The sequence below is a fragment of the Helicoverpa zea genome, chromosome 6 (assembly GCF_022581195.2).
Source record: "Helicoverpa zea isolate HzStark_Cry1AcR chromosome 6, ilHelZeax1.1, whole genome shotgun sequence".
NCBI lineage: Eukaryota > Metazoa > Arthropoda > Insecta > Lepidoptera > Noctuidae > Helicoverpa > Helicoverpa zea.
Window position 1 is genome coordinate 2,548,339 of NC_061457.1, and position 27,118 is coordinate 2,575,456.

Below are 27,118 nucleotides of genomic sequence, written 5' to 3' on the forward strand. Positions count from 1 at the left end.
GATTTAATTCATATTTGCTCTGCATGTCGATTCTATAAAATATCACAACTCACTTCGACATCACTCTCACTTCGACTTCGATCTAAAGGTAGAATTCCGTGGACGCGACAATAGTCAACCTTTGAAAATGTATGGCACCGTTGTCGAGGCCCGTGACAGTCGCGCGCGGCCGACGAATTTCGTAAGCTGCTCGCGGCATTGTCAAAAATTTAATTCTGGTTTTACTAAAATTCTATAGATGTTATTAAGCGCTAGACCATGTTGAGAAGCGTACGGCCGCGAGCGGCTCACGAAATTCGTCGTCCGCGCGCGACTGTCGCAGCCCTCGGCAGCGGTGCCATACATTTTCATAGGTTGACTTTTGTCGCGCGCGGCTGCGACAATCGCGACCCACGGAATTCTACCTTAAAGTTTCGTGATTGACATTGTCAAACTACACTAGCGCTTCACTATCGAGCGTGTTGACAAGTTGAACTAAATCAAAGTCGAGATTTTGACAGATTTGTCAAAATCTGTCTATCTATAGGGGAGGTAGGGGAGAGATGGGCAGTTGGGAGACATGATCAAATCAGAATAAAAGGGGGGTCCTTTTATTCTGATTTCTGATCATAGTTTTGTTTTTTTTTAATTGGGTAGTTTACGTTACCGACTGGTAACGGTGTTCATCCATAGACTATCTGTCATTTCTGTGAGTTGTCAAGAACAAACACTCGTAAAAGTACTTAAATATTTTGTTGCGGTTTCGGATCGTTATAAAGAGAAAACTAATGAAAGGTATGTGTATTTTCTATTATTAATTATTGATTGTCAAAATTTCCAGTTACAATTATGAAAACAAACAAGCTTAAACACAATATGAAGACAGAAGATACCCGATATATTACTTTCCTCTATGACAGAAGAGAAGAAAATATTGTCCACAGATTAATAATGGTATTGGCGCTGTCAGTATTTTTTTTCGTAGGGTAAGCATAGATTATATTCACAGCACGAATTTAGAGATTTCTGTTTATTTTATACTTAAAAGCTGCCTCAAATTCCTTACAATAACAAATTATAACTAAAACATCATATTTAGCTAAAATTCTGTGTCAAAACTGATAAAATTAAAAACTGATTAATCTCGGTTGACATTTTGTCGAGTGGGGAAGTCACTAGCACAGCATTGGTCGATGTCGAGCTCACTTCACTTCGCAAGTGATTAGGTGATGTTTACAGAATGCAAAATCAAGGTCGTTCTGAATCGAATGCGAAGTGAGAGTGAATAGCGAAGTGAAATGCGAGTTGTTGTTCGAATTTTATAGAATCGACGTGCAGGCAGGCCTTGGCCCTGTTGCGCCCCGCTGGGGTTGCTGACAGTATTCTACTTGTGTAGCCCTTTCATTTGATACACATATTGAGGGGGCTGTGCCATTTTGTGCCGGCGGCCATATTGGATTTAATTAAAGGTGTATACAAAATTTCAGACCAATCGGTTGACAGGAAGAGGGTGAAATTTGAATTACTAAATTTGATCCAAGAATAAATAATAAAACAAACGGGGTGAGCTAAATAAAACCGTTTAAATATCTCGTAATGTTGAAACTGATTGTAATTTTTAGGAAAGCTCTTTCATTATATCTAGCCGAATATAAGAAATGGCAATAAAAGTTGATAATGATCTGTAAAATCTGATTTTTTATGCAATAAATTGTGAAAAAGTGCCCATCCCTCCCCTACCTCCCCTAAAGTATGAAATGACATTACGAATCGAAGTGAAATGCGAGTTGTTGATCGAGTTTTATAGAATCCCAGTACTGCTCTTTTTATCGGCGACTAAGCTATATAGACGTAAACACTTAATAGGTAATTAAATGCATAAAATAATTAATGTTTACTCCAAAAATCTTGTTTAGCCTGAATTACCAAAGAAACAACTTTAGTACTAAACATTTTCATCGATCGGTCATTTGGGCGTTGGTATACTGATCTTTTTATCCTGCGGTCGTGCGCGGTGGCCCGACCATGGTCGGGTGTCACGTATCCAAGATACGTTACATGAAAACCGAAGCCATTCAAACTAGCCGTCACATCGTTTTCTTTTCGACCAATCAGCGGTATTTGTACGGAACTGTGGTATATGTTAGGTTAAACCTAAAGAAAGTTCAGAGGCAAGGTCTATCCAATTTGCGTTGGATTAACGAGTTGAATGTACTCTACGGTTGTAATGTGATGACGTATGGGATTAGGAGTTCTTTGCTTCTATTTACATAACTAAGATTATTACGCAGTCTTAGAAGTTGCTAGGGACAGTTTTTTTGGAAATATTCTAACTTCTTGACATCACTTTTCCCAGAATACCCAAATATCACATTTAGATAAACCATTTTCCAGTTTCAGCTAAAGTTTTTCATAGATTTTGAACGTAGCCTCGCATAACTTAGGCACGTGCTTTTCTAACCTAAAATAGCACACAGGGAATTGACCGATAGACACATGTGGCCTTACTACAAAAACTTTAACAACTGTTTTACACTTGTCTAAAATAAATGTGTCTCCAAAATGAACCTTATGTCAACGTCATAATTTGACATTTTATTAGACAAGTCTTAAACTGACGTTAAAAAGTTTTTGTGGTAAGACGGATGTTGTTTTTGAAGGTACGTAACGTCATACCTTTGTCCACTCGGATATGCAACTGAACTAAAAAAGCAATACCTACTTATGTAAATGAATTCTTTCAGTTCACTGTCTGATGTGGTACGTAGAACATTTGAAGGAGATTCTGACAAGTCGATGCTGTTTTGTTTTTTAGGAGTCTCTTTACTTACATATACCTATATAGTCGTCTTAGCTTAGAGTGAAAATCTTGGAAATGCATTTTCTGCATTTTTTTTGTTTTGGTTATCTTGGAAGGAATCATCGCAAAGGATATTCTACTTAACTTTCCTCCTGAAAAAAAATTTTTTTTCATTAACGAGGTTTTCACTATATGGCATCAAGTATACATAGTATGTTAATAATATCCTACGCGGTATGCTATCTAGTAAATTAATAATAATCTATAAAGGTCTTGGGTACGAATTTAAACTTAGATTTGCGTAATGTACCTATTTAAAGCGTTTCTTAGGAAGATTTATTCATAGCTAATACATTAAATATATTATTATACTTACTTACAGATACTGCGAATTGTTCTTTATGAATTTTAATGATCACTTTGTTTAATAAATTATAAATGAAAAAAAACCCCGACCCAAAAAAAGTACGCAATTATTATGACAAAAGGTTAAAAACGCTAAACCCTATAAAAAGCAAAAAATAACTTTTAAAACTACGTAAGTACCAACTAAAGCATGTCAGACTAAACTAAATTTTGTCGTGTCGGGGGACCGCTCTAATTATCTAATTAAGATTCGTGTTTTTTTTATATACGAATGTTGTAATTAGGTAGGTACCTAGCATTTGATTTATGTAAGTCTTTTTGAAGGTAAAAAGCGGTCCCCCGACACGTCAAAATTTAGTTTTAAGTTAAGCCAGACACGGTTTTTCTAGATTATTCGTAGATGAAAGTAATAATGATAATACCTGCTACCTATTATTTTACATACTTAGGTATATTATTAATCACTTCGCTCACAAAATTGAGGAACACGACGGTTTTTAGTCAGTAAGAGTCTGACACTCCCTCACCGCTGCTAACCCACAGCGGGAGGGTCATTTGATGATTTTTGACGTCGTTGAAAAAAAAAGGTATATTGAAACCTAATAGATACCCTATGATGACGATGACTTAATAGTTTTAGGCAGATCTATATGCAAGTTGGTCAGAACAGAGTGTTAAGTATTTAACAATTTGAAAAAACTTCTAAAGCTTACCTATAGAGCTAGACTATAAAAAAAAATACCATATCCGAGAAAGTTCTTCTGTATATTTTTACATAAATTAAGTAACAACAACATGACATAACTTTGCTGAATCTCTACACGTTTTTGTTGGTTTTTACAACCACAACTATTTTGATTGACAATCACTGTTTTTTACGGAATATTTTTTATGTGTTAATTATCATTGCAAAATTAATTAGTTTTACTAATTTGTATAAAAATCGACCTTATTTTTTAATGCTGGATGTTTAATATGACCTAATTATGACAAACCTTCATAGTTGCTTTTTTTAATTTCTCTAATGAGGTTGCAGTTCGTTTTTTGCAACCACAACAATTTTGATTGACAATATTTTTTTAGGAAAACTTTTTTATGTTTAGAACTGCATAATTAATTGATGTCATTAATGTGAAATTAAGAGTTAATAACAAATATATTACCTTCCTTATAAGGTGAAGTAAATAAAAATAAGTGACACTGTTACGAGTTTACTTACTCGAAGTTACACAACTGTTGTATTCAGGCGTTTGACAAATAACACGTGGTCACCATGGCTCCTAACGTAAGTCATAATTAAAGTTTTAACCAAGAACAGACGTTGTGTGTTTATGAATTACCTAGTCAAATCTCTCGTCTACGTGGAATTTGTTACAAAACGCAAACACAGTTGATGTGGGATTGTAGGCACCTATTTCACTATTTCGTCTGTGGAAATATTTTCTTATCACGGCATACGTGTAACTGGATGTACGTATTTTATCACAAGAGTCTCAGATATTGTGTAAGACTGATGCAGCTTTGCGTTCGTAAAAGAATTTTCAAAACAATTGCTTTTGTCACAGAGTTTTTACTCTACAATGCAACTTCTTACATAAAAAAGAAGTATAGATCATTAACACACATAGGACTATCCAACCAAGACATTAGAAGCCTACTTATCCCGTAGGCGTATTTTACTTTTGTTACCAATAAAATGCCTACATCCCGCTCTAAGCCGTCTGTCTCTTTCGAACTCGGGTCGTAATGTCAAAGCTAGCGCGCGGCAAACGAGGCTAGACGTGCGATGGGCCGCCAAAACTTCCCAGCAATCGGTAAAATGTACGCGACTATACCGCCGAGCACGCTCCAAATCCAAATTTAATTACATTATCGAACATATATTTAATAATTACTAAAATAATATTGTGCAATAGAAATGAGTGGCAGCCAAAAGGTAAATGGGGACCGATTGAGTTTCACAACAGAACAACAAGCTTCTGACGAGACCTATGTAAGAATGTGTTATCATTACACAATATTTACTGTTTTTGCTTATTTTTCTAAGTGAAGTGCATTAATAGTGCAAGTTACGGTGAACTAATAATACGGTATACCAATTAACTTTCTGTTAAATTGAATTATTATTCGACATGACGTGTTAATCGCGTATTCTAGAGTGCCGGGAAATATATTCAGAGCTAAAAATATTTTCACGTTAAGTTTACAGAAACTTTTATTTACTTTTCTTTGTATATTAAAATGTGTTTTCGCAAGTTAGGAATTTTGAAAGCATGTCCTACGTAACTTATGTTTTGCATTCTTCAAAATATAACTGGAAAGCCTACATAGAATATGCTAATAGAACGTGTATGTAAATTGTTTTTTTGTTACGATAGGCTCGAAAAAACCCTTATGCCGTGTTAAATAAGATTGCTTTTGCAAATCCACTTTACCTTAATTAATGGTGATGAGCATAGACGTGAATATATATTTTTTTAAGAATTCTACTAACTTAGATTAAACTCTCTTTGGAACTGGTTCATAACAGTTCACAGCGTAGTAAGAGGTTAACGAAAAATAAACAAACCTTTTTAGCTCAGGTTTAATTGTTTTTACTTTTATAAAACTTCGCATTTAGTTATTTTTATATTTGTCATTAATTTTATTTGCGTATATCTGAATGTCACCTAAGGAAAAACACTCTGTTGATTGTTATCGATAAAAAGCTTTTTAATTTTCTATTAATATTGACTCGATAATTATTTAAATGTTTGTGACATTTCAGGCACCCACTCTAATAAATAAGATATTATTATTAATTCTCTAAGTAATTTAATAATCATAAAATAGTAATAAAAAATATGAAGAAATTGTATTATATTTATTTAATTAAGAAATTAATTAATATTACACAATTTCCCTAAAATTAAGCATCGTTTGGGATAGGCAGATAATCATTTATATATTGCTTAAAAATAAATTAATAAAATAAATGTAAATACTGTGAATCCATTTTACTGTTTTTCTCTACATATAATGAAAAAAATAAATAAATACATTTTAATATTTTTAATACTTTGATATTTTTCTATAAATACATTTATTTGTAGGTATAAAGTTATTTTATTAATAAATTAATCTAATTTGTATTTTACCCGACAGGAAATGATTCCACACAATACTAAGAATAAGGACCCGGGGTCAAAATTTGACCTTTTGTTTCCTGAAATCGAGGAGGTGCTTGGTCCAAGCCCCACATTTCGACCATGCACTCTTGTCTGGCGAGACCTAACAGTGCATACCAAACTCAAAGATGGAAAGCTTAAGAGACTTGTGAACAATGGTGAGTTCTTTTTTCAATTATTTTTTTAATTTTGTTCTTTTTTTTAAATAAATATTTGAAAATTATGGCACTGGCTTATATTTTTTTTTTATATTAATAAAAAATAAATCTAATACCTAAATGGTATTGTAAAGTTCTAGAATGAGCGCTCAAAAGCCACGTGCAATAAAATTATGGTTCTCATCGCCCAGTGATTGCAATGCGATTGTACTATTCCTATTTTAACTTTTTTATTTTATTTCTTTTATTAATATAGAAAATAAAATTATATTATAAAATACCCAATAATGAAGTAAAATAATTAAATTAAAAATATATTTTACATTTTACAGACTTCGAGAAGAGCTTCGCAATTCGGTTAATTTAATCAATTCGTATTATCTGTTACATACGATATTTAGAATGCAATATACCTACCCAAATATTCTTAGTAAAACTGAAAACTATGTAAAAAGCTAAAACTTAAATACCTATACTAAAAAACGACAAAAAAAGTCTCCATGGCTGCCGATATTATTGTTAATTTAATTGAACAATATCAATTAATGTTCTTTTTTTAGTTTTTCCCTTTATAATGTCGATTCCATTAACATCTTTTTATTTGGCGCTAAAACAATAATTAAATAAAAATACTGAAGATCTTAGAATGAGTTAGCATTTTTATTATTCTTTTTTTTTACTTTAATTCAAATTGAATCTAGTTCGAACTAGAATAATCCAGATCATTAGCCGGTTAATGCAGGTTTATTGAATAAGGATCGATAGTCTAATACTTTTATATCGTACTAATTGAGTATACCACTTTTATGTGGCTTCGTGTGGAGTAATTGAGCTGTTGCTGGGGCCCAAATTTGTAAAGCCCTCTTACTTGTGAAGTGTCACTATCACTAACGGCCGGTCTCAATTTTCTATCTATGGTTTTGGTGGCTAGAGATAGGAATATATGGGGCTATCGTCAAAATTGTATCTATTGTAAGCAAATTACAATATTGGGAGCGGCCATAGGTGTGATTCGTGCTCCCTTTATATCAATGGTTTAAAAATAGTTCCTATAATTTTATTAGGTATAGGGAGTGGGGACCCTAACGTGTTAATTTACATACCTTGATACTTCATTTGGAACCTTTAATATTTAATGTGGCATAAAAAACAGTTTTAATTTCGTATTTTTTTTAAAGTAACAGTACCCGTTTATCGTCTTGACGTAGTAGAATATTCTATGTCCCTTAGTGTAAAAAAAAACTCGTTCGACTTAAGTATAAGATGATTCGAGTGACTATTAAGTGTTTTATTTATAGTTTTTGTGATTCATTTTTGTTTATTTGTAAATGTCACATAAAGTGAAGAAACAATATTTATTAGCACTTGAATTGTTAAATTATAACCTAAGGCTTCAACTTTTTGTAACAGGTATAATAATTTGAAAAATGTCAAATAAGCTTTTAAAACGTCAAAAACGATTTATTGTATACTCAACTCAAATATGGCAAAAAAAGATCTTGTATATTGAGAAAAATCCCCAAAAACATCCATCAATTCATTTCTAATATCGTTGATGAATGGGTGATCAATCTTACACGGTTGTCAGTGACCACGTGGTTACCGCTAGATTTAGCCGGTAATAACCGGTATCGACTTTTCTAAGTGTGTGATAATCCCGAGTTAGTGCCACATGATTTTAGTGACAGATTCCGGTTTTTTTATTCCCGGCAAAAAAAGAGGTGTGTTTGGACATAAAGGCACCTCGTGTGTCGGGAATAAAAAAAATATCACATTGTTTTAACGTTAATGTGCGTCGCTCTGAGTATCGATATTCTAAAGAGAACGACCAATTTGTGTGGTTTTATGTAAAAACTAGCGTATTAGGGGTAGTCGTCATAAAATAGGTGACTTAAGGGTAAAACTGTTGTTGTTCAAAAGTATTAAATTTTTAATAAAAAAAAAAACATTAGCTTCAATTCCAGGATTTTTCTTTTTTAAATTTTCCCAAAGGTGACAAATTACTATGCTATGTATTTGTCACACTTAACCAAAAAAAACTTAAGCCTTCCAAAGAAGATCAAATTGCACTGTGTTACATGCGTGAGAAATAGTTAGTATAATATGATATGTGTGTACTTAATTGTTTCTACTGATATTATTAACTGTACATGACACCTATACATTGTAGATATATAATATTCGTTACAGATTATTTTTTGTGAACTTCTGTGCAATACGGTCACACGGAACTATCTGTTACATGATCAATGGTGCCGGTTTGACGTTGAAATCTCAATCTTTCAATTGTTTTAGGCGCATTGGATCATAACTGAGAAACACTTGATATTAATAGTCAATTTTTTGGTAGATTTGGTCAATCTAAAACTATAGGCACCATCCACCTTTTTATTTAAAAAGTCTTAAAAAAGTCCAACTTTAGTACTAGGTATAAACCATTAGCTTTGTTCAAGATTATGGTTCTAATTTTAACCTAGCCCTACAAGGAATGTTTTTTTGAAACCACGTTTTATAAAGGTGGAATAGGTTTCATATATTCTTTTTAATCTTCCTCATATAATAATATAATATTTTATTTAACAATATAGCTTGAAGAGTTTTCTTGTTCTTTTGCTTGAATCCGATTATCTCAGGGACTACCGGTCTGATTTAAATAATTCTTTCAGCGTCAGATAGCTCATTTATAGAGGCTACTCATTATCTGGCTGAAACTAGTAGTCATAAGTATTGAGCGGTTTATTTAATAATGTCGAGTAGTAATATTAATAATACATATCGTATCTGCGTGACTTATTACAAAGATTTCTGTGACATTAACTTATTTTAATAAAACTGGTAAAGTCCCCTAACAACATTTAACTAATGGATAAAGAATACGTTATTAAGTTTTTAGAATATACGTTATAAAAATTAATTATTATTACCTACGAATTAAAAAGTAATAATTAAACATTCTTTGGTTGTCTCCGCTTAACTACTCATGAGGCGCTAAACTAGTAGTTAATTTATTACGAAAATTATTTAAAATTTCGCATAATTTAACTATTAAGTTTTATGTGTGTCTCATAACTTGTGTGAATTATATAATTTGCATACTTTACTATTGTTATGCTATCAACACTTTTGTAGGAAGGTGCCTGTAGCAGTTAATAAATTAAATTTAGGTGTTTCATAAATATGTTTCTTTAACAACTATTGTATGTTTGTTTTAGTGAGCGGTATCGCAAAACCTGGCACGATGACTGCGTTAATGGGACCTAGGTAAGTCATTAGACTTAATAATATAAATAATTTTGGAAATTAATCTTGGTAGGTAAGTATATTAAACATGATAACATTAAGGAAGCTGCTGTCAACGATGTTTTGAAGAATGTTGCATTTCGGAATAATAATAATATACCTAACCTTGTAGAATATGGAAAATACATATTTTTATATAGGTAACTTTTTGCCAAAGTTCATTATCGTCAGGAAATCTATTGATTTATTTTTATACCACATTTTATACATTGATTTATACCACACAGTATTTTCTTTTAGCTTGATTTTTCACAGCTTTAAAGAGAATGTTAATTTTAGTATATGGCATCAATTTCAATACTTACTTGTTCCTTTACCCACACGTCTAAGGATCCTATATTGCCTCCTTTTTCCTTTGGACTTTCAAAGCCCCTGAAGTAGGATAACTATTTTTGGTAGTTCAGGTTCTAAATTAAATATTAACTTGAAAGTCTTGATATAATTATTAGATAGATTAAGTAATTAATTAATGTGTCAATTCAGTTTAATGAGCCATTAATTAATGTTATTATTCACTCAAAACTAATAAATTAATCTGTTATCTTCAACAAGTTTGATAAGTTAATAGGTAGGTAAGTATAGCTAGAAATATTTTTACGTAGTTAATACTATAACGTTCACGATCTAAATACAGGTTTTACATAAATAATCTTACAAAGAATATAACCTACATCCATTCAGAACTAATGTGCTTAATGTAAATTTTGTTAGTTTAACTGACCTACCTCAAATATTAGGAGTTATAAATATATCTTTTCGTTTAATTAAAATCACCGTTACATTCGCATTCCGAAAGATTTTTTTAGTACATAACGTTTTACGTTATTCTATGTCGGTAATAATTCGTAAGGTAAGTTTCGGGTTATAATGAGAAATAATAAGGACATTCATAATGACTTTTCATCACTAATCAGAACGACACTAAAAATTATACAGTAAGCAGTTTTTAGGAGGTAGGTAAGTATTAAAATCTCAAACTGAAAAAATACTACCAGGATAGGTATTTTTTTATGTGACAAATAACAAGATTATCCCAGTTTTCCTGATGATAAAACTTTTCTTTAAAGACAAGTATCTCACATAATATCGTTATAATTCATCACACAAATATTAAAGTTTTCATAAATATTCAGAGATTCCGTTTACACGTGCCGACACTGTCTAACTCTAGTTCTTATAATCTAAATCAATATACAAAACAATACCTTAAATATATAATTTATATAATTAAGTGTTTCAGAGCAGCAGATAAAGTTATATAACATATTTTATATATTTTAATAATTCATATTTTATTCAATCTCACTCACAAGAGTCACTTTGATATTTGTTTTTGATATAAAAAGGTATATATTTTTATGCGCTCTAAGTCTCATATATTTAAGCTTTGCTTACTTTGGGGATGTAAGACTCAACATAAGAAAACATACTTCTTTTAGGACATAATTGGATACAAAAGAAAAAAATGAGTACCCCCATAGGTACTACAGACTAAACAGTTGGCCCACAGTTGACCCGATGGATGGCAATTTTTTTTATTAAGAAATCCTTGATTCATATCAAAAGTTTCTATCGGTCTAATACCGACCAAATCCTGGTCATTGTAATGTGCCTACTACCTTTCTACCATTCATCTTCATACTTATCAAGCACCCTATCAAACTATCGGCCGACTGAAAAGTCTGCAGTAAGTATCTGATTATTCTCAGCTCAGAAATCCTAGCATTCGGCGTTATACGTATATAATATATTTGAATCTATGATTCCATATATTTTTTCCATCAAATCTTCCTCTAAAGGACATCTTATTTTACATGACAATGTTATTAATGGGACATCATTTTATGCATAACTATTTCATTGATTCAAGAATTGAAGCTTATTTCAATAGACGTCAAACGTCATAAGACCTTGCCAATTTATTATTTCATTAAAAAACATTAAAGAATTGTTTTTTCCTTTTCTTTAAAATATATTGTGTTATAAGACGTCATGTAAAATATAACTTATAGCCTATAAAAGTTTCTTAATAGACCTGATTTGATTATTGATTTATTATTCATACCTACTTAGTTAAAATTAAATAATTCTCTATTATTAAGAAGTAGGTACGGTATTTCAGGAATTTTAACTGTCGGCGAATAATAAAAATAAAGTAGTTTATTTTAATACGGTTATTTAAATATATTTAAAAACTAAATCAGGGCTCTTAAGATTAATGTGCTTCAATTTATAAAACACGTATTTCACAGAAAAATAGGCTATTAATTTTAATATTTTCTTAGTTCATCATTTCATTGTTCTACTTCGAGGCGCAGAACTATTTAAATACAGAAATGTTCAATGAAATCTTTATTATTAGGTACATTAAGTTATTAACAATTATGATCTACATACAATAGTCATGTTACTACGCATGCGTAACTCTCTAACGTTTTTCTAATCTAATAGAATTGCGTGTATGTTTGTACATAGATAGACACTGTGTGGTTATTTACAGTGGCCTTTTAATTTTAGTTCAAGTAAACAATTATAATGTACCTACGTATCACGTGTAAATGTTAGGTACCTTCTATTACCCGAATGACAACAAGGGTATTTTCTCTAATATTTATGCATTTCGGGTCAGCATATTTACAATACTCATAGAAAGTTTTCATCTTGTTAATCCTATCATAATATTTGATTATGATTTTTACCAATTTGTACCTTTTTGTTACTGTTTCCGGCTGTCTCAAACTGAAATAATTTTTCAGACATTTTTAGATTTTCTAGCCCTGAGATGAGCGCGTTCAAGCAAACACACAAACCCCTTACCTTTTTAATATTAATATATATATTAGTTTAGTACTCTATATTAGATGTTTTAGTAGAGTGATTTCTTGGAAGCAGTTTTTTAATGATGATAATTTGTTGCAGTGGAGCTGGAAAAACTACACTAATGACTGCATTGGCACATCGAAATCCAGGTGAGAAAATAAAATTAATTGCGGATAAATATTTAATACTAAATATCTTCAAGGAGAGATCGTCATCATCATCCTCCGAGCCTTTTTCCCAATCATGTTGGGGTCGGCTTCCAGTCTAACCGGATTCAGCTGAGTACCAGTGCTTTACAAGAAGCGACTGCCTATCTGACCTCCTCAACCCCGACAACCCGATACCCCTTGGTTAGACTGGTGTCAGACTTACTGGCTTCTGACTACCCGTAACGACTGCCAAGGATGTTCAATGACAGCCGGGACCTACAGTTTAACGTGCCATCCGAAACACAGTCATTGGTGTCTAAGATATACTTAGAAAGTACATACAAACTTAGAAAAGTTGCATTGGTACTTGCCTGACCTGGGATCGAACCCGCGCCCTCATACTTGAGAGGTTGGTCCTTTACCCACTAGGCCACCACGACTTTTTTCTTCAAGGAGAGATCGTATTTCTCTATAAAAAAAAATGGCCGGCAACGTACTTGCGACACTTCTGGTGTTACGCCTGTCTATAGACAACGACATAATAACCGATTTCCATTGTTTTCTATCCAGTAAATCTATCTATTGTAAAAACAAATAATATGACATACCAGGAAAATTAATCTTAAAAAAATAACACAATAAAACCAACGGATAAGTCGCCTTGTTTTGATGTTTCGGAGCTGATAATTATAATTCATAATTAAAATAATATTTAAAAACGCACATTAATTATCACATGTCATCATATCAGTTGTTAGATTAGATTAAAAGATAAAAATAGATAATATCTTTTAGTATTATATTTCTACAAGTGCGTCATCAAAATCAATTTTCAAAAATATTTTAATTTGTTGATAACATTATTATGCATTTGCCATAAATATAATTAAAATATAAATAAATCATTTCAATTTAATGCCTTTAAGGTAATAACATTATTTTTTATGCATTAGTAGCCACATTTAAAATGCATTCCTCAGGGTCTTTGATATACTAAATCAAATAAAAATATATTCCTACAATAAACTTCCGCAAAGGTCATGACGAAAATAGACCATTGAAAAAAACATTTTGTTTATTTTTTATGTATCACAAAAAAAATATGCATAAGGTAGGTCGGGGTCTTTCGTCATTCGTGCATTGATAGCCTAAAATAAATAATTAATCGGAATTAATTATTATTATAAATAAATTACCCCAATATAATTCACTTAAGGTCATGCCATTGAATTTTGAAAATATGATTTTTATCTGTGATACTTAAAGGTGATTGATCTTGACACACCTATTATTGCAACATTCGTATGCATTTATTTATTTATTTATTTGGTTTTAATGGTTTATATTATAGATCATTAATACCTAATAAAAGGCTGCTTGATGTACAGTAGGAATTTCCTTATTGAATTTGCATCATTATTTAAATTGATTTTAAAGGACAGCTTCCAATACGTTATTGTGTAAGGCTAGTGATTGAAAGATTATAAAAAAAAAAATAGGATGTAGAGAAAATTTAAAGTTAACACTTATAAATCAACTAAACGATTATGTATCTAAGTATGTATAATTTTATTTGGATTTTAAATCTTCAATGATTTAATCTAATCTTGTTCTTATAGAGTTAGCTGCAGGTTTAATCACCTAACCTTTAAACCCTGGTATCAGAGTTTTCTCAAATCCACCTGACGGCCTCTGACGTCCAATTGTAACAACAACTGCTACTGAGTAGCATTCGGGGACACCGGCCATACGTGCACGGGGGTATAATACCGCCAACTTCCAGACTCTGGGCTTCTTTGTAATACAATAAAAGCTTGAAATCATATCGATTTAGATATCGGTTATATTTTCTTCAAATTACCAAACGATGGGAAAATAGACAATAAAACGTCTAGATTGAATTAACAGATACAGTTTAGATAAGCTTTATTTAAACCGCTTTTTAATGTGTTTTTTATAAAATGTTATTGTCGTAGAGGTTTTTTTAAATTTTAACTGCTTCATGCATATTCAACCACTCAAAGATCACTTAGTCAAGTCTAGCCTATTTTTTATGGTTGAGTATAAGAAAGAATTCATCTTCACAAAGATCTCTGGTTACATTACATTTTATTATCCTACATCTCTGATTATCACCAGGCAATATCATTTTAACACGCCCTGAGAAACTACATAGGCAATTGAAAAGCATTTTGATTGGTTTAAAAGCCAGAAAATGGACTTTCTCTAGCTGAGATCGAAACATAACTGGCAAATTGAGAACCTCTTCCCTTACAGTTTAACAGAAGTAACATATTGTTCTTTTTGACAGTGGGAACAATAGTGGACGGTGAAATCCTAATGAACGGCACCCCACTGGGCGAGTTCATGCATCAGGAGAGCGGATATATGCACCAAGATGATCTGTTCGTCGAAAACCTCACAGTTATTGAACACCTCACTATTATGGTAACTATATAATAATATCTGCCTAACCTTCTAGAAACCAGGTAGGGTCGGTTTCCAGTCTAATCGGATGCAGCTGCGTACCAGTGATTTATTTATAAGGAGTGACTGCCTATCTGACCTACTCAATCCAGTTACCCGGGCGCGGGGCAACGCAGTACCCCTAGGTAAGATTGGTTGTCAGACTTTCTGGCTTCTGACTACTAGCACCTACTTATGTAATGACTGCCAAAGCTGGTCAGTGATATCCGGGACCTACATGTTATCGTGCCCTCTGAAACACGGTCGTTGGTCATGGTAACTAGATATATAATCATGGATAATGATATCTAAGTATATTTTTCTGTCATCCATCATTAGGGCACGAACCAGAATGGTGGATTTAATCCGCGTTGGTAATCGCCCGATGTTCCGATGTTTTGATGCTAGATATACTTATACTCAGGTTTAATGTGTCGGTATAATGTATTTTTCATGTTTTATCAATATTGCTGTTAATTAATGCTTCCTAATTATCATAAACTTTTGAGCTAAGCCTATGTAGTTTTAGTAGTACCATTTGCATTTCTTATCGATAATGGTGTTATTTTCTTCCCACGCTATTTAAAAAAACGTTAATCTAGATTTCAAAAAATAAGTTTTTTATATATGGCATACTAATAATCTATTTTTTGGAGAATTTACTGTTTATAAGAAATATGTACAGGCTCAAATAACTAGAAAATATATAAAAAAAAAAATTAGGGGATCATGCCCAAAAATTGGCGGCGTCCGATTTCAATGAAAATGCTAGTAAATACTGTTCGTTCCTTTAGGCCCGACTACGCATGGACGGTCGAACCTCCTCCCTAGCTCGCAAGAGACGGGTGAACCAGCTCCTGAGGCAGCTCTCACTGTACGGGTCCAGATTCACTCTCATCGGAGGCCTGGATGGAAGGAAGACTTTGTCAGGCGGGGAGAGAAAGAGACTGGCGTTTGCCACTGAGGTAAGATATAATTTAAAATAATCGGTTGTTGATTAGTTATACCTAATCAATATTGCAAATGATGTTTGCTGTCTAGACGAATTTATTTGTTCCGTCTGAAGGTAATGTTAATTAACACCGCTCGCTGTCATATTAGCGGATTTTCTGCTCGGTTTTTTAACGCGCGACACATTCCGCGCGGCAAAAATCTTGTCGCGCGGTTTCACGTGTGATTGTTTGATTAGTTGGTAGCGCGTATAGGCGCGATAACGCCCGCAAGTTACGCACGGGAAATCGGGCAGTTTGAAAACGTTGTAAAGATGTAGATATATCTATAAAAAAATAATTATAGGTAAAGACATCAATTTTCATTTAGTTAAAAAGTTAAATAGGTATGTGTCCCAAAATTAATGTTCCACATAATATTCTTTCGTGTTAGAATAACTTTATTCAGATTGCAAAAGATATATTGTATATTTAAACCAAGAATGCAAATTAATTAAACATGAAATGCAGATCAGTATCTAGTTAAGAGAAATATCGAATATCAGTGTTTGAAAAACGTAATAGGTATTTCATTTTCTGCATTTTATAATCTGCATCATTTAAGTAAAAACCTACAGGGTGAGTTAATAAGAACATGTCCATATTCGCGTACAATTTATGAGTGTATGTAAACTATACAGGTTTATTTACATAAAACTTTTAGTAGGAAGCACACATCACATGTTTGAATCAAACTAGATATTTGATTCGGTCAAGTGATGAATATAATTTATGTGCCTTTTATTTTTACTTACAAATTATCGCAGTTCTTTGAATAAAATTTGAATATAGGTATTTAAAACCTATAGTAGGTACCTATTATTATTATCCTGTATTTTGTAAAATCATGTTGTTTTATTCATAACGTCGTAAGCGGCTGCTGTGCTCGAGGTCTCGGATTCGATTCCCGGGTCGGGCCGAAATCGCTTTGTGGGTTTTCTTAAGCTTTCACAAAGCAGCCCGTAGTCTGGAAGTTGGTGATTGATTCACCCGTGCATCGGAGAGCACGTAAATGTCGGTCCTGCGCCTGATCTCTTTCCGGTCGTGTCGAATTGCCGTCCCATCGGGTTATGAGAGTGAAGGAATAGAGAGTGCATCTGTGTCTGCGCAAATGCTCGTGCACTATAATATGCCCTGCGCAGCTGGCTGAGCTCCTTAAATGAGAACAGCCGCCGTGGCCGAAATCGGCCGTGGACGCCATTATAACGTATTAACGGTTTTCTATTTCATTTCCTGATGCATCTTCCGCTAAATCATCATCATCTGCCTAGTCCTTTCCCAATAATGTTGTGGTCGGCTTACAGTCTCACCGGTTGCTGCTAAGTACCAGTGTTTGACATGGAGTGACTGCCATATTCCGCTCAATAAAATGTTCAATTTCGGTATCTTAAAATGTTATGCAATAATTTATTACTACATCTCAGAAATATAATAATACCAATTACCCGTGGACATTTAGGAACAATCAGGTTCTGATTCATTCATTCAATATTACGTAGGTATTTTACTTTGCGAACGTGACTACATTATACATTTTATTGATTGACATTAATGTGAATTTACATTCGTTTGTAATTCAAATTAATCGTCGAAAATTCTAATGGAATTAATGGTAATTTTCTCCTAAAAACTACTTACTTGATTAACACTATACATAGAAAAACTTACGCGTGCCGACTAAGAAAACACTAAAACATATGACTGTTTCAGAAGATAGGGATAAGATCTCATTCATTTTCTTTCTTTTTTCGTTCGAGATTCAAACCCACCGTATAACTATGAAACTGACATCTTAACACGAAATTACTCATTGTATCAACCTTCCCAGCTCTTAACCGACCCCGGCCTCCTCTTCTGCGACGAGCCAACAACTGGTCTCGACTCATCATCAGCCCATCAGATGATGACATTGCTCCGAGCCAGTGCAGCCCAGGGCAAGACTGTCATATGCACCATACATCAGCCCAATACGGAGCTCATGGCACAGTTCGATAAGTTGGTACTGTTAGCTGAAGGAAGAGTGGCATTCGCTGGTACCGCGTCTCAGGCTTTGAGTTTCTTTCAAAGGTGAGTGGAGTTTTTACTTTTATTTTTTTAGTCTTTTAACCAAGAAAACAGATAATGTTTCAGTTGTCATTGGTAATATTTTTCTTACATATAATTGGTCATGTGCTGTAAACCATTTAGTTACTGACTGAATTTTGTAACACAGTAGGCACATCCCGTGGTTCCATGCGTCTATTCAGGTATGCATCCCCGGATGAAAACTATGATAACTTCTTTGATATTTTAGTTTTATATAACACATTTAGTAGTAGTTAGGTAATATTAACTGCGATTTATCTAACGCAGGAATTGAACCGTGACGCGTAGTACGGTAGTCAATGACTGGGCCACTGGTCTATGCCAAAAGGTGTCAAATTCAATTCACAACGTATTTCAAATGTTTTATTTTATTTTTCGTCTACTTATCGATTCAGTGAAATTCAATACTGATCAAGATCCTCCTGTTTAAATGTCACACTAATGATGTCATTTGTTATAACAATGAAATAAATAAAACGATAATTGTCACAATATTTTAGAAGGAAATGGTTTTTGATTTCAGTAAATAAATAAATATTACTATTGCAGCGTTTTTACACCAGCCGATTTTACGCTCGATTTTTCCAAGCAGCATTGGTCGGTTCGTATGGAATTTGTCGTGAGAGGGGCTCGGAATGTGTCGCGCGTTACGTACATTCGATATTGCTAAGTACGACAAAATCGACTAGTCTGAAATCGCTGTTAAGTAAACATCGTTAAGTATCAATTTACACAATTTATGATGATGCAGCGCATAATTTCCGTGTCAAGTTATTATTAAACTCCTGGTTGAATAACATTTCAGATATTCGCATAGATAAAATTTAACTATCCACTTTGCTTTGGATTTGGACAAAACTGGAATATATTACTTGAATTAATATGCAGTTACGCTCAAAATAACAACATCACAATAAATATTTTAGTGTTTTTTTTTCATTCGACACGTGTAAGAGGTTTACACGTGCAGTTAGTTTTTTATTTGTTCCTGGTAGTACCGGATTCAGTAGAGTTGGGAAATTTTATATTGGGGAATATAGGGTTGGAGGTCATAAGGAAGGACTACATAAGGAAGTATATCAGGGAATGTAAATTAGGGTGGGCACGCCCATATTGTCCACTACGACTACTAAATCACCAAGGTAGGCGGCTACTCTTGATATGATGAGATCAAAAAATTAACAAAAGATAAAAAATATCACTAATCGTTTTTTTTTTTCTCTGTAGTAACCAGATATAAAGTTTCGTATCTATACATCCTATCACGTGACAGTAGAATATTTTAGACCTAATATTCATTTCAAATGAGCTCTTAATTAAAATGAGTGTTTTCTTATCTATACAAGTGATTCATCTTAAAAACAACTAGAAGTTCAAACCACTTAAAGATTTTTTTTTTGCACCTGTTTACTTGTCTTTACTTCTATACTAATATTATAAAGAGGAAGACTTTGTTTGTTTGGTTGCAATTGATAAACTCAAAAACTACTGGACCGATTTTAAATATTCTTTCACCATTAGAAAGTTATATCCCGGTGCGGGCAGTAGCGCCCACGAGACGTGGAATGCTGTTATTTAAATAATTATATTTTTTATATATTTATTTGCTTGTTGCGATCATTTATTTTTCGGGCCAAAAGTACAATCGATTGTTGTTTAAATACTTAAAACTGTTTAACATTTTAATCAATTTTGGTAATTAAAAAGCTTAATTTCTTACTCAAATTTGCTTGGAAAATAATCTTTAATTTCATAAGCTTGTACATACTTGCCTATTATTAAATATTATGTAACTCTTAACAATACTTAACAGACGTCTAATGAATGCAGTCATTATAATTAAAATCTAATTAGCATAATTTTCACATTATCGAATATTACCAAAAACCGATTCGCATTTTATTACTCGAGTCCATTTTTTCCTCGTATTAAATAATTCATGGGGTTAAATGTATTATATCATCTTATCGTCATTTTCACGTTTAATATAAAACAGAAAAGAATAAGCGCATTTACCAAAATGCAGTTACGGACAGATAAAATCGTCAACCATTCATTATGAAAATTAATGTATTAGTTAATATTATCATTATGATATCAGAACAATGACATTGTGTCTTTAAATAATCATTGAGTAATATTGTGTCACTCTAATTAACAAACTTTATGAGAAAGCTCTCTTTCGCGTCATTATCACACTCATTACTTAATCGAATAATGATGGTGATCCTGACACTATGCTGACATTCTTTCCTGCTATATCATCATTCACACAATCCTGCCATATCATGTATTTGATCATCTTCTTCCTCGATATTTATACAGTTCTTACTGAGAGCGTCTTCATAACATGATTTCCATAGATGCGCATCAATGCTCTACTGATCTCTTTTCTCTTTCTTCAATTATTTTCAGTTCGGTTCACCTTTGGGTTTTCAAAGTTAGTTATTTAATAGCACTCGTGGTCAAGTCAATATTCCGGAGTCGTACCAATCTTCGGATAAGCAAATCTATTCGACACGATCTGTCCGAACAAAATTGCAAGGAGTCAAAAGTTAAAGTTAATTGGTGCTGACTGTATGGACCATCGTTGCCAATCCAATCATATAAAACAAAATCTATTCAGAAGTACATTTTTGTGTGACAAGTTGTCAGTAATTAGTATCTATCGAACCAATACAATTGCGTTTGATCGTCTAAATGGGCCAGCCTAGGCTGTGACCCTAATAGGACTTCCCGACTCCTTTGAAACGCTGTAACAATTGCATTCTCTTAATAGCTGCATGCATTTGATTTTCAGTAACTAGTTCATATATTAAGAACGTAGTTCTTTCGTACGTCGTGTGTTTTGTGCAGTTTATGGCTGATAACTTTCAAGGCAAAATAGCATTTTCTATACTGACTGACAGAATTTTCTACTGTATCAAAAAACGGTTATACAATAAGTAGTTTGTTGAACCAGAGATTTCGTTTATCACAAACAATTTGAGACCGTCTCCCACGCATAGGTATTATGTTCTTCTTATCAAATAGGCTGTAGGTTTTTCACATCTAATAGGCTAGACCAGTGTCAGATGTTTCCCAAATCCGGCTGACAGCCTCTGACGTGATTGTTGAGGACTATTATGTTTACAACGGTTATATGGTGTGATATCGTCTATATCTCTAGATATTATCATATTGATAGATACGACTTTTACTCGTGAACAACTAATATTATACCTACATCTTGTATTCATTAGCTATCCACTCCAAATGCTATACATCTGGCATTTCTTAAGTGGAATCCATTAAGATCGACGATTTCACCACATTTTAATAAATTTTACAAGAAAATGTAATTACTGAGCAGAATTAATAAAACGTTTATATGCATGTGTATCAAAGCAGAGAAGAACAAGAAGTCAGTAAACTTGTCGGGGAACATCAACTAACTATCAACCAAACTCAGATATTCCATTAAATCTTCATCTTAATCCATCTTTAGTCTAACCGTCTTCAAATTTTTTAAGTCCTTAGAAAATCGCGGCCGAGTCAAAAATAATCCGGAATAGGCTTGCTTTTCAGCGTAAACAACAAAATCTACAGTTAGGAAATAAATGCCGCAGGATACACCCACTTATAAATTATTCATACTATTGTAATAAAGAAATAACTTAGAAATAATCCTATGAATTGTCTAATTGACTGCCTAAAAGCAAGTCAAACCCGTATTTCGATTTTGAGGATAGTTCTATACCTAAAGCATATCAAAATCCGTCACCCTGAGAACATTTTTTTGTTTCAGCCTCGGATACAACTGCCCAATGATGTACAATCCTACGGACTACTTCATAAAGGTGCTGTCTCTCACTCCTGGCTCGGAGTCAGCATCACGACAAGCCATCAAGAACGTCTGCGACAGGTTCGCAGTCAGCGATGCTGCCAAAGAATTAGACATGGAAATACATTTTGAATTTCATTTGATGGATAGTGATAACTCCACGCGATCCGTAAGTTGATAGTCAAATGTTTAGATTAGATTAGTAAACAGTCCACACACTGCCAAAAGTTGGCACGATGACTGGCAAATTCTTTTAACGAATATCTTGATTAGAATATTAGAATCAACGTTTTCAGCCATTCTGATGCCGGCTAAATGCCTGACCTTTGTAATCTTATCGGGCGACTAATAGTTTGCAGTATGCGGGTACTCTAAGTAATTTTGTTGTGATAACTGTGTACTGTAACTAATTGTGTACTCGTGCTGAACTATGCTCCTCTCCTAAAACGAATGCGTGAATAGTTCTACTATGTACTATGTAAATGATTATGTCACTCCGATACCAACGACCAACGAACTTTAAGATTTTTTATCTGTCAATTCATAAATTGCTCGTGGTTTTCACAGTCGACTAATTAACACCCAATTTGCTATCGTAAATATGACTCATGTAGTAAATTCATCCATTCAATTATATATAAACCTCAATTTACTGCTCTTAATGACCACAATTTAATTAGTAAAGATTTTGTATGTTTCTGTAGATTGTATAACAATTGCAACACTTTTTACCTTTTAAAATTATACTTAATGTTTTTTCGTCTTTCTCAGGTGGCTCAAGATAAACATGATACCTTCGAACCTCCGTTTTTCCTCACAAAGCTGTGTTGGTTAATATATCGGTATCTACTTATAATACTTCGAGATCCACGAGTGCAATTTGTAAGGATAATACAAAAATTGGTAAGTTGAAAACGAATTATCAAAAACTTAAAAAAAATGATCGATTTTTCACGTAGGTATCGCTCAAAGCTCAAGCTTATTTTCAATCAAAGCATAACGGCGTATTTTATCTCTCTCCCTATTCCTTCACTCTCATAGCCCGATGGGACGACAGTCCGAAACGATCCGAGAGGGATCTAGTATATCGGAAATCATGTAAAATATACCTATCATTAATCAAAATAATACAAAACATTCACAATTCCCTTTCTTCCAGGCTATAGCTTTAACAGCAGGCCTCTGCTTCATGGGCACAGCTAGACTCACACAATCCGGCATCCAAGATGTTCAAGGTGCCCTCTTCATCATCATAGCAGAGAACACGTTCACCCCCATGTACTCAGTCCTCCATATGTTCCCTGAGGAGTTCCCTCTGCTGAACAGGGAACTGAAAGCTGGATTGTATTCGGCGCCTATTTATTATACTGCGAGGATGGTGGCTTTGGTGAGTGGTGATTTTTTGTGACCCGATAGCTCCCTCCCTTAGCACCTTTAGTTAGGAATGACTTCCATTAATCTTTAACAGTGTAGTAGCTTTAACTATATCCACTTCGGTCATATTCCAAGACCACATGGTTCGCGACTTTTTTTTTCTACTAAGCTTTATACCCACAAAATAATGTAGCGTGGCCCTTATTCCCAGCATATGTATGAGATTAAATAAGACAAGTGGTTTATTTGAATTTTCTCGATTCTTATGCATTTTATATCCTCACGTAGGTATCTATCTGCTTTTTGCGATTCAGTTGAACCCAAACAGTAGTATAAATAATAATCTCGACGCTCGTAACTCGTGTTCGGTCCACTTATTACTTATTTTTTCATCAACATGACGACTCATCGCTTAGATATTGTTGTGCAATCTCTAGATTCTTGGTAAACTCCGCGAGGTGTTGGCAACTTTATTTAGCACTACCGAATGTCATAGAAGAACTTAAAGCTTTATATGTACATTATAGATTCGCGATGAAGAACAATTAAATAAACTGGGTATCAGTTTTATATCAGTTATCAACCACTAGCTTTTGCCGGCGGTTTCATTCGCTTTCCGAGGGAATTGTTTCACGCACCCTGATAGAAAGTAGCCTATATGTTACTCTGATAAGCTATATAACTGCTACGTTAAATCAAAATCCATTCAATAGTTTTTGCGTGAAAGAGGAACAAGCATACATCTATTCATACATGCAAACTGTCGCGTTCATAATAGTAGTGGGAGTTTTTTTTCAGTTCAAACTGGTATGCACTGCGGAAATCTAGTTCTAAAGCCAATCAGAACTTTTAAGTATGACTAATACATTAACATGTTACACGTGCTGCTAAAGGCACCTAGCTTTAGAAACATGTGTAAGATTATAATCTAACTCTATTATCTCTATCTCTAATTGAAACCGGAATCAAGTTCGATTAGAGCTCTCACACACTGCAAACTTTTAGTCTATGATAGTTTTGAGATGAATGAAGAGCTAGTGACTAAAAAAGAGTGGCTAAGTCAAAGCAAAATGGATCGATCGTTAAGTTAAGTAACGTTTGGCGCGATCGGTCCGTGGATGGGTGACGTGGATGGGGTCATTAGTTAATGAATTCTTTCGTCTTTCGGAAAGCACTATAAACTGTAGCTCCCGGCCGTTATTTGAACATATTTCTTACTCGTTACGGGTGGTCCGAAGCCAGGATGCAGTCTTACCAAGGGGTACTGGGTTGAAGACGTCAGATAGGCAGTAGATCCTTGTAAAACACTGAAAATCTTAAATGCAATCAAAGTTTTCAGTCGCTCTAATACCTACGGGCTAAATATCTGATCTTTGTAATGTGCATACTGCCATTCATGTATGTATGCCATTCAGTTATGGGCCCAAAAAGACTATCGGACGACTCCATTTTTCATTACACTATAATGGCCGTCGTGACGGTGCATAAACCACACAGGTCTCACAAGGAAAAGATGAAAACGACAGTTTTTATGACAACCATAATTAACCAGTTAGTTCAAAAACAACTCATAGTTCAAGGCTAGTTAATGGCTAAGCGGTTCAGCTTAAAAACATTCTAATTCATTACCATTATACTAAATGCCATCCAGTAATATACTATTTCATTAATATGCCTAAGACCGCCACCAGAACCCATATTTTGCGTAAAAGTACCGGTTATCCAAATACATAGTAAAAAAGGCCGCAGTTTGTAAATGAACAATATGTTAACCGGTAAATTATTCGAAAATTTTAAACCGGTTCCCAGCTTTGCATGTTTGCAAAAAAATATTTAATGCGTTGGTCGTAGTTTTATCTGACATGCATGAATCAATCCCACATAACTATATTACGTCAAACTTATTTTTTGTCAAGATTTGATTTGACTGTGCTTTTTTGAGTCAATACTTAGTCTTTACTCCTGCATATTTCTAAGCGGATACAGCTGAATGACAATTTTACATGAAGGGACTGCCTATCTATGCCTACCTACTCCTTAGCCTCGGGAATCCTTAGAATCGGGAAGACCAGTACAAAACCGATACAGTCAAATGACAGCCGCGTGCCTTCCGAAACCTCAAGGAACTTAGCATCGAGAAGACTTCAGATATAGTCTGCTATAGTCTGGCGTTAATTAATTATATTGCAATTCCATATGCAAATATGGAAAAAGTAGGGTCTAGTTCAAACGTCTCTTTATCATATTCCCAACTTTTTGCATTACATAGCTGCTGCAAATAAATCAACGTCCTCTTAATGACATTCTTACATTCAATTTTCAGCTGCCAGGTTTGCTGATAGAGCCGACACTGTTCACCCTGGTGGTGTACTGGATCGCAGGTCTTCGTGGCTCGCTGTATGCCTTCAGCTTCACCGTGTTCTTGGCTATACTGGTGCTGAACGTAGCTATCGCCTGTGGTAAGAAAAAATGATTGTGTGAGCCCGATATATGGAACAAAGTACTTATACATATAATAGTTTGTAAGCTCGAAACAGGGGTAAAATATAGGCATAAAGAGGTTTAAAATTATAAGGGTTTACGTGCAAAAAAAGTAGTACTCTTTCCAAAAAACTGTCAAAATATGCTGAGTCGTAGAGAGCAATCAATACTGGCTTTTCATAAGGAGTGAAAATTAACACTTGCGGATTTTTCTAAACGTTATCTAAGTCCTAATGGAAAAGCAAACTACCAAATTCAGATTGATGAACTAGCGAAACGCGGATCAACATAGATTGCACAAAAATTTGCGTATAAACAATTTGACAATGACCTCCCCTTACAAGCATTAGACATGTAATCATCATTATAAATGATTTGCTTCCAGGTTCATTCTTCTCGTGTGCGTTTGGTTCAATGCCAGTCGCCATAGCATACCTCGTGCCCTTCGACTACGCTCTCATGATGACCTCGGGTATCTTCATTAAGCTAAGGTAATAAACTTACATTTCATTTTCGCATACCTAATAAAACCTTGGCGGAAAATCTCCATTGACGCGAGCCGAGCATTGTTCATGAATATTGTTTATGGTAAAAATACCTTAACCGTCAAATCCGTAGCGGACCCCAATCGGGGTCTGAACATCAATGTCACCGTAAGCTCGGTTTAGACCCCAATCGGGGTCTGCGAATCAGTCATACATTTTCCTAATTGTTTACGCTCATATTTATTTTCTTTCCAATCAAACCGCATTTGTGAGTACTAAATAAAATAAATAAAAAAAATTAAATTATTTTTCCGCATTCAAACCTTTCATATTTAGCATCCCGTTAGAAATATACCTTTTTAAAATCCAATCGTAATTACCGCGAATTCTGATCGAACTCGCCATGTTTGTTTACATTAGTTGTTTTTTTAAATTTGAAGACGCATAGACAAGATGGCGACGGTGATAGAAGTTTTGCATCGAATGATCCGATTCGTTAAAATAAAGAATCGATTTAATAATTTTATATTATTTGATATTATAATATTACTAAATTGCACTTTTGTATACTTATCATAATCTGAAAATAAATTAGGAAAAGTAAAATGACTTAATTTATTTTGAAAAAAAAAATGCTAGAAAATCAGTGGTAGAAAATACGTTGTAGCCGGAATAA

General features: G+C 33.7%; 1 protein-coding gene across 1 annotated transcript in view; it reads left to right on the forward strand.

Annotated features, from left to right (window-relative positions):
- The first annotated feature begins 4,893 nt into the window (after positions 1-4,893).
- Positions 4,894-27,118, forward strand: part of LOC124631312 (protein scarlet) — a 28,788-nt gene continuing 6,563 nt past the window's right edge. The window contains exons 1-12 of the mRNA XM_047165642.1: positions 4,894-5,138; positions 6,290-6,470; positions 9,683-9,731; positions 12,690-12,739; positions 15,051-15,187; positions 16,000-16,170; positions 18,023-18,261; positions 22,067-22,271; positions 22,874-23,005; positions 23,262-23,489; positions 25,800-25,935; positions 26,343-26,448. Of these exons, the coding sequence (XP_047021598.1) occupies positions 5,064-5,138; positions 6,290-6,470; positions 9,683-9,731; positions 12,690-12,739; positions 15,051-15,187; positions 16,000-16,170; positions 18,023-18,261; positions 22,067-22,271; positions 22,874-23,005; positions 23,262-23,489; positions 25,800-25,935; positions 26,343-26,448 (1,709 nt within the window). The 5' untranslated portion in view covers positions 4,894-5,063. The remainder of the gene's footprint in view (positions 5,139-6,289; positions 6,471-9,682; positions 9,732-12,689; positions 12,740-15,050; positions 15,188-15,999; positions 16,171-18,022; positions 18,262-22,066; positions 22,272-22,873; positions 23,006-23,261; positions 23,490-25,799; positions 25,936-26,342; positions 26,449-27,118) is intronic.